The following is a 9628-nucleotide window of genomic DNA, read 5'->3' on the forward strand; positions in this document are numbered from 1 at the left end:
AAACTGAACTCAAATAACGAGTATAGTGTAGTCAAAGCGACCCATATTATGTTTCAAAATACTTTTGCGTCCTTTTTGTCTAAAGACCATTTCTAAGAAACGACATCTTTTTGTTCAATCAGGAAAGTCTTATAAACTTGACCTTATTACTTTACAATTAAAAAACTTGCTTTCTTACTTTTATTGCAAACCAAAAACTATTCTATAAACCTATATTTGTGTAGACAAAATAAAAACACTTTTTCAAATGATGTTTCAGTCAAAATACGATGCAATTGCTGTGTCGCGATTCAATAAAAATACCTAAAAGAACGCCGAAGTGAATATTTGTTAATTAATAATGACGATAGATTAAATTACAAAAAAAAACATTTTATTTTGTTAGTCCAATTTTCTTTATAAAAAATGTCACGTATTTTACAGCTTACAGTAAAGATGATTTGCTTAAAATTAATATCTAAGATGAGATGCGAGATATCGGTCACGTTTTGTACGAATGATGTCTTTTTACACCAAGTCATCTGTTTCTCGTATTTTTAATAACAATGACTATACAGTACCAGTGAAAATAACAAGAAATAAAAACAATTGAAAAATTAGTATTTTCTTTTGCCTTTTGTATGTTTACAACACTAACGTTACGTAGTGACGGGTATAGTAAAACACACTGTATGCCAAATGGTAACATGGCACGAATAAGATTATTTATAATTTTAACAACTTTCAAATTATTTAATTTGGCATCACCGACCATTATAAAACCAATAGATGAAAGGTGATGGTTTTTGTTTATTTGATTTTTAATATTAATGTAACGTTAAAATATTATCATTTGAATATTACAGAGTTCTGACTGGTTTTTCGATAGCATTTGGTATCGCTAATGATTTTTATGCAATGTTCCAACAGTGCGTGGAAACTTTTATGCCAAACGAACAGTAAGTAACGTTCATATTATGATTAATAAAAAAATATATTACAATGAGATAAGATCTAACAATGACAGCCAGAAATCGTCAACTGTGTGCAACCCAAATGAAAGCTTATCGACTGCTTGCTATCTATAAGTAAATAAGCCGCAGATATCGAGAGAAATGAGAAAAATTATTTAACGAAACGATTCTTACTTTTCGATTTTAAAAATGAAATATATCTAAATTACCGCGCAGTAAGGGCGCTATTATTTCGTAATCAATTCTCAATTTTCAAAATTCACACGTCGCTTAGCATATAATGAATGTGCAGCAAACAAAATTTCCTAATTATCTCAAAATCTATTCCTGTCACTTTCAAGATGCTCATAACCAGAAAATATAGGCATAAAAATAATTAATTTTTATTGCTTTCACAGCTTTATAATGGACAATTTATATGGCTATGTGAACTACCCAATGAAAACAACTGTGGGTTCTAGCCCCGATTTCACAAGTAATCGAAAATTCTTCGCAAATCTGATCAGTACGCCGGCATTCAAAGAAATGTTGGCAAAGGATGCTCGCGAAATACGTATGTCGTATTATCTGAAGATGAAATATTGCGATGAAGCGGTACTAGATCAACAATTACTCAGAGACTTTTACGATCACGAAGTAGACCAAACAAAAGTAAGAAAATAAAGTTGCAAACATTGTCCTTGTAACAAATGAATTCTTATACCATGCTCATTAAAAAAAGTGTAAACGCATAACATGTACCAAAAAATATGTAAATACAATAATGCATTAAAATCAATTTGCTTTTGAAACCCTATTCTTTTTATAAATTACAAAACCACTAACTAATGAACATTTGTTTCATAAATAATTTAATATTTACGTGGCACTCTTAAGTGAACATGCTGCCAGTGCTTGTTTTAGTTACGCATCAGGAAGAGAAAGTGTTCTTCTTTTTTTAATAGTACGTAAAAAGAAAAACATGCATGCACTCAGTAGTAGTTGCACAAGCAAATAAATATATGCAGCACGAAACGCGTGATTTACTATGACATTACTTCAAATTTTCTAGGACAGCGGTGATCATAAAATTGTTCATGTTTGCTGTTCACCTTTATAAATAAAAAATATCCCTAAAAAAAAAACTGGAAATTATAATCTGTTGTTTAATTCTGTATTCTGTATTTTATGCTCTTTGACATTTGCAATGACATTGACACATGAATGAATGGAATTAAATCAATCAATTCGTGGATTGCCGAATCGACAAGATACGAGAGCGATTAATTATTATTTAAAAAAGGGTTTAAAGTGATAAAGTGACATGATAAATGCAAGATAAACATGACTTAAATGTATAAAAATAAACTATATAACTATTTTATAAATGAAATTGATGTTCTGACAATGAAAAAACTCTAATAAAAATAAGGTAGGTTGTAATTCTATTTTTACAATTTTTAGGAAATGTAAACTGGATATATACGCGTGTAAAAATTAAACGAAGTTTATTTACTGGATCACTTTTAATTATTTTATAACTCATATACCTTTTAATTCAAATTATCTTCATGTCTATAGAAAAATGCTATTTTTTAATTTACTGCAAAATTGTAAAATCGATTTATATGAGAGATTCCTTATCATTTATTAAATTAAGTATCTTGGAAAGTTTTCTGATTTTAGAGGTTACTGTTGTAAATGCTTACTATCTAGAAACATTATCTGAACTTGTGTTCTGTAAACAATTAAATTATCTTGAGTGGTTATTATAATACTAAGTAAATAATAATAAATTTTGACCTTTCTAGACAATCATTGCTTGTAGCCATGTCGGAAACACAGGAAGAATCTATACACAGGGTACTAACTAAAGATGGACCAATATGTGGATTAATTGAGAAAAATGATAACAAGACATATTATAGGTTTAAGAAAATACCTTACGCTCTGCCCCCGGTTGGGCCTTTACGATTTATGGTAAGAAGTTTTCTGTAATATTTTGTTTAAACAAAGTTTCATACTACCATCCAGTAAAAACCTAAATAAACATTACAAAACATACTTAAAACTATATTCTTATTTTCATCAATGTTTATATAAGTCAATGTTTTGTTCAATTGTTGGATAAATATTGGACTAGAGTGGAAGAACACTTATATATTAGTGTGCAATTTTTGTAAATATACATAAAATCATCAAGGCATCAAATGTTTTAGAATTTTTTTGGGTACATTCTATAATGTACTAACACATTTGCTTCATAGTGTATAATGAATTTTATGTCAATGTCACAGATGACATGCCCAAATTATTGTTGTTTACCATTTATACCAGGCACATGCCATTGGTTCACCATCCCTACACAGATGTAATTGGTGTGGTATGGTGCAATTTTGAATACCAAGTCCCTTAAGAGTTCACCTATATTTTGTCAACATAAAACTTTTATAACTGAAAATTTCTGAATTAATGATTTAAATAGATTTATTTTATAAATACAGTTTTGATAATAATTGTAATCAAGTTCATTCCTAAAGTAAAATGTAATGCTTTTATTGTTTAATGATGATCTTTGGCTAAAATTTTATTAAACCGTGAAATAATAATAATTAGTATTTGTAATAATATGGTAAATGCAGAAGTTTAGATAGATGGATGTTTGTTGAAGTTTGTAGTCTAAAAGGCTGAACCAATTTCCATGAAATTTGGTTAAGATGTAGAGTATAGTCTGGAAGAACAAATGGGCCACTCAGGTTTTTTTTAAATTTCATGCGGTTGATGCCGTGGGCGAAGGCTAGATTTTATATAAATGATTCTCATATCCATATCATACAAATTCTTAAAACATACATAAATTATTATGGCATGATAAATTAAAGCCCTTTTACTGATAACTTATCAAAATATCTGGTAATGAAGCAAACTGAAGAGGGCAGTTGATACTTGAACACAAATCAATTGTTTGTCAATGAGCTATATTAAAATTGATGTTATGTCATTGAACATTACAACCAATGTCATTTGTGTTGTTTTTTGCTAGTAGTTGTGATCTAGCTATTTGTACCAAATGTACTATGTTGTACAATATGATAGACTTTTTTAATGTAGGGCGGCAAACGAGCATGTGGCCACCTAAATCCACCAAAATGGAAAGCGACCGCTGCCCATAAACATCCGCAATTGCAGATGTGTTGCCTATCCTTAATTAACAGAGGAGAGGATATCTCCTTCCTATGTGTCTCCACCACTGTCAAATCCACTTTTACTTCAAATCCTTCCCTCTTAAGAAAAGGGTGGAAAGGAAAAGGGACATAAATTAGGCCTCTGGCAACACACTCATCAGACAAAACGCGGAATTGCTTCCACTTCACGCCTGTTTTCTGTGTGGTCGTGGTATGGCACCGGGCAAGCCGGCCCATTCGTGCGAAGTTGATAAAGCGGTCAACTGACTAATTTCAAGTCTTAGTAAAAATTTCAATTTTATTGATACATAGGCAGCTGTGTTCATTTCCCCATTCTCCCCTTGTAGGAACGTGATTGCAAGTATTAGTCGTAACAAATAATCAACAAATCATATTTAAAAACATATATCATTAAAGGATCATTGCTAACAACTGAAGTTTATCAACCTTTCTAGAATAGTTGCTAAGATGAAGTTTTCATACATTATCATATACAAACATTTTTTGTTATAACTAAGAGCAAAGTTCAAGTTTGTTAGTTTTTATGACATGTTGTTGAGTAACCAATCTTCTTACAAAAGTTCAGTGATAACCTCTATTTTTATGACAACTTTTGCTTTTTATATTTATAATAACAAGTTTTATCATAACATATTGCATTACATATTTATTTTGCAATCATTAATATTTGGGTGGCAAAAACACTATTGATAATGAATGCCAATTATTTAACGAAATAGAGGAAATACACCATTAAACATATGTTTAAACTAAACTTAGTTTTTACAACCTTCAGAAAGAAAAACTAGTTGAGGCTAAAACATTTTGTACTTGTTATATGCGATCAAGGTTCAATTTTATGTTCGAAATTTTTTATCAATGTTGGATTCTTTATTTGTCCGACATAGCACAAAAAAGTAATAAGCTAAATTTGCTGATAGATCACAATGCTAATATTACGACAATTTAAATTGACAAACTCCAAACTACAGTCGATATCGATATATTTCGATGGAGTACATAGTACATGCGTCCAACACTAATATGGTAACTTCATTTGTTCAACTTGGAAATTTTCGCTTGTTTAATTTGAATAATCTTACGCTATTACTTTTGTTAACTTGATTGTTTCATAAACGACTTTTTTATTGATACCTGTTCATATTTTAGCCTCCGGTACCCATTAAACCTTGGGACATAGAATTAGATTGCTCTGAGGAGCCGTCACCACCAGCATCTTTTTTATTCGATGAAATAATTGGTTCAGAGGACTGTCTTTATCTAGAAGTTTATGCGCCGAAAAATACTACAGGCGAATTACTGCCGGTTATGTTCTGGATAGGATCATTTAACTTTGTTTTTAATATCGACCCTTTGCTGGACCCAAGAGTATTGGTCGATAAAGGCGTAATATTTGTAAGAAATGGGTTTCGAATGGGACCTTTTGGATTCCTCTCCACCAATGACTTTGTAGCGCCGGGTAACAATGGACTGAAAGACATAATTATGGCTTTACAATGGGTTCAAAGAAATATAGAATGTTTCGGTGGTGATCCCAACAATGTTACATTATTCGGCTCCAGCTCCGGTGGGTCTATAGTGCATTACATGATGCTATCTCCCATGGCGACCGGTTTATTCCACAAAGCCATTATCCAAAGTGCTTGTGCTATAAACAACTGGGCTTTAGACAAGAAACCTAAACAAGCCGTATTAAGATTAGCAAAGAAATTAAATATATCCAGCACAGATACCTCAGAAGTTGTAAGAATTTTGAAAAATTTACCGCAAGAAGAAATTATGAGCGCTTGTTTTAAACTACTAAGTTACGTAGAATTTGAAGAATTTATGTTATATGGTCTGTTTAAACCGTGCGTTGAAGATGAATTAGAAGGCATGCCGGTATTCCTATCAAAAAGTCCAGTTTTAATATTGAAATCTGGAATGGTCAATAAAGTGCCATTTATAATCGGCGCTCATAATTCTGAAGCCTGTGTCTTCGACTACCTCAAAACTAATCTGTATATTAACGCCGATATAAAATGCGGAATGTCACTATTGAAAACGATGGGTGAAAACGTATTCTTAAAGAAAATAGGCCAGAAAATTTTAAACTTTTACTACGAAAGGCAAGACTGCATAGCAGATGAAAATAAACACGAATATACACAAATCATGAGTGATTACTATTTTTTGTATAACTTGAATAACACGATAAAAATGCACAAAGAAATCGCGCCTGAAACTCCTATATATTTTTATATTATAAACTTCACCGGGGAATGGACTGTTCCGAAATATCTGAACTTTTTCAACCAGGCGGGACATTCAGCCGATCTTCCTTTTCTTTTTAATGTTAAATCAAAAGAAGGCAACGATTGCAAAGGTAATCGTGACTCGATGCTGATGAGATGCAAGATAGGGAAAATGTGGACAAATTTCGCCAAATTTGGGTAATTATTTATTTTGTGTTTAAAATTGTTTTTGACTCTTAAAACATTTTAGTCAGATTTGTTTACATTCTCAAACAGACAAATCTATAAACCGCTTATACTGAGGGGAAATGACAGGATATGAGAAAAAATGCGCTTTTACTTTTTAATAAATAAATTATGGGAAATGTGGGATTTCGTTAATTTATTAGGAGTAGTACAAAAAGTCTAACAGTCATAGGAAAAAAAGGTCATGACCTCTCATAAGCAATTAGAATAAGAAACTACATTGTTATTACACTATTACAGAAATCCAACGCCCGATGAAGATGATCCATTACTTAACATAACTTGGGACCCTGTTACCAGCAAGGACGAGCTAAATTACCTCAGCTTAAATCCTAACTTCACGAAAGGAGTGAATCCTTTCTACGACCGGATGGCGTTCTGGGACGAACTTCACAAGGAACACAAGTTATTACAAGTACTTACACATTTCAATGACATCGGAATGGCCATGTAATGATATGGCATAGTTATAAATCCTAGTAATAAAATAGGCTATATTAGAGTTTAATTTAAAAATACCTATCTACATTGTATTGAACAAAAACTAAAACGTCTAAAATAAAGCTTTACGTCTTTTGTCATGTGTAAGTTTTAAGTGTAAAATTTGACTTTTCTTCTTTAATCGACTTTTGAAATTAATTACAAATTCACCGTGCCATTAACTGGAAATAATATTTCCTCATACAAATCTGAATTAACTTAATGATTCCAGTTTCCAAATATTTTATATTTTATGAGGTTTTTTAAATTCAACAATGCGCAAAATAATTTAAAAGTGTATTTTCTGTGTGCCATTTATTATGAGTTATACCAAAAATGATTCAATCTGTTTTTATTGCGTTTTGAACATACAAAGTCAAGAAAATAGTTGGTAAAACAATACAGGTTAAAAATTTTGTAATGTGTTTTGTGATTGTAAAAAAGCAAAATGGCGGAAAAATATTTATATTCATATTGTATGACTTTGCTACTACAAATTTGTCACATATCAGATAAATCAATGTGATTAATAGAGATTATGATAAATAAGATAATACAATAATTTCTGACAGATTACTGCGCCGTTGTTGTGATAATACTGTGTACAAATTACTAAATTTTGTAATAGGATCCCTAGTTTGGTTTTAAGATCGTTTTCTTTACATATTTAATTATAAGTAATAGATTCATAACCTAGAGAGAAGCACAAAATCGAATTTGAAAAAACCTATAGAGGTTTGTAGAATTAAATATCCCCAGTGTTGCCATTTAAATATAATTAATAAAATAATACAATACAAAGTGAATTATAAAATCGACTCTCGATTACACGTCATTTGTACAAATTACTCTTTTTATAGATTATATTTCTATGGTAATAATATTTCAGCTTTAGAATAACACGATAATGTCTTCCATTTTTTTATTAAATATTAGATATAGATATAGTGTTCTTTTTGTGAGACATTGTGAGTTAAACTCCGTAGGTATAATAATGAAGATAAAAAAATGCTTCCAATATAATATTTATATTTAGAAAAATAATCCAGGTGCCCTCTTCTTTACTATTTCGGTACTTTGCCATCAAGAAGTTTCACTTAAGATTGTAAAGTCTCAATTTTTTTTATAAATAAAATAAAGTACAAATTGTAATGCATTTCTTTAATTTTTACTTTATATACTTAAATTTACTTGAAACGTATTATCTAAAAAATAAGCCGAACCATTACGGTAGATAAAACAAACGTGCGCTGACCCCACGTGAGTGGGATAAGAGAGATGATGATGATATTTTGTTATCAAGAACTGTAAATTAAAACACTTTATCATGAGTATTAAAAATATATTTTGTCTTGTAATGTGTGCGTAATGTTTTATATCTCTGTGCAGTTGACTCGTGCGTTTTGTTTAAAATATTCCATAGAAAGTATAAGAACTTATCGTCATCTCTTTTGTTCTTCATAAATCTGAGATAACTATATATTTTTGAAACTTATACACACATATGTTGCAAGATGTTATATGACTGTCATGTTTAGAGATTAATTTTTTTACTACTGCATTATTATTGTAACGCGCTATGCTACTAATATAATAATGTAGGTAGCTTTATTATTTTTAATAATAATTGTGCCTTATTAAACATTTTTGCCTTTATTTTTTCATGTGCAGATGAACTCCAAATGGTGACACTGAAAGTGGTAAATTACTTAGTGATACTTGATACCTCATGTCTTGTTTGTAAATACGTATGTACTGATCATTTTAGTTTACTCTTTTACAGGGACAAAAATTTACATATTCTATTTACAATTTTATATAGATTTGACATTGAAAGCATAAAATTAACATGTTATTTTACTATGAGCATTTATGTGTTTAGATTTTAAAATGTATGTAAATAAGATATTGTTACGTGTTATTTTTAAACGTAAAATATGTTGAATAAATTGTTGTATCTTTTGGAAATCGAGTTTTATTACAACTTTACCAATTTTCCTTTTTATTTTGGAATATCTTCTTATATACATATAATAAAATTGGAGTGTCTGTTTGTGGTATCAAAAGATAAATTCCAGATTTTGGGAAGATGATGATGTAAATACATCATTGCTGATAATTTACTGTCTGTCTGTTCAAAGCCGCGTTTGTTCCGGGTAATCTCCGAGGCGGCTGGGCCTCTTTTAATCCAACTTTAACTAAAGGTTAGCTGACAGACAGCCATACTATAGGCTCTTTTAATTTCGCGCTGTCAAAATGACATAAGGGTGGTCCAAATTAGCGCTAACGAAGTTTTCGGGCGACATCTCGTCTATTGTATTGTTGATACATTTCATATAGACTCAACAATAATACATTAAAGAAGAAAAAAAACAAGATTTTCAATAGTGCATAAAAAATAGTACGTGGTAATGGCGAAAAAATAATGTAGATTTAAATAATTTTGTCTGTTAAGTTTTTTTTTTAAATGTACATATGTTTTCAATTTCCGTCTTTAATGTGTAAAAACAACATGAATTAAAAACATGAC

The 9628-nt window shown here is 30.3% G+C and overlaps 1 protein-coding gene across 1 annotated transcript; it reads left to right on the forward strand.

Moving 5' to 3' along the window:
• The first annotated feature begins 2170 nt into the window (after positions 1 to 2170).
• On the forward strand, positions 2171 to 8961 carry LOC106103654 (venom carboxylesterase-6-like). Its single transcript, XM_013283463.1, has 4 exons — positions 2171 to 2364; positions 2744 to 2912; positions 5288 to 6570; positions 6859 to 8961. Exons 2-4 carry the CDS (start codon positions 2763 to 2765, stop codon positions 7070 to 7072), a joined length of 1647 nt encoding a protein of 548 aa, XP_013138917.1. The 5' UTR covers positions 2171 to 2364; positions 2744 to 2762; the 3' UTR covers positions 7073 to 8961.
• Positions 8962 to 9628: the final 667 nt, after the last annotated feature.

The sequence above is a fragment of the Papilio polytes genome, unplaced genomic scaffold (assembly GCF_000836215.1).
Source record: "Papilio polytes unplaced genomic scaffold, Ppol_1.0 DF823731.1, whole genome shotgun sequence".
Lineage (NCBI taxonomy): Eukaryota > Metazoa > Arthropoda > Insecta > Lepidoptera > Papilionidae > Papilio > Papilio polytes.

What these genes read in the sequence shown, in the direction of transcription:
- LOC106103654 (XM_013283463.1), top strand. Translation starts at nt 2,763, where the DNA reads ATGTCGGAAACACAGGAAGAATCTATACACAGGGTACTAACTAAAGAT. An exon ending in TTGGGCCTTTACGATTTATG is followed by an intron (nt 2,913 to 5,287) that starts GTAAGAAGTTTT and finishes TTCATATTTTAG; the next exon opens with CCTCCGGTACCCATTAAACC. An exon ending in ACAAATTTCGCCAAATTTGG is followed by an intron (nt 6,571 to 6,858) that starts GTAATTATTTAT and finishes ACACTATTACAG; the next exon opens with AAATCCAACGCCCGATGAAG.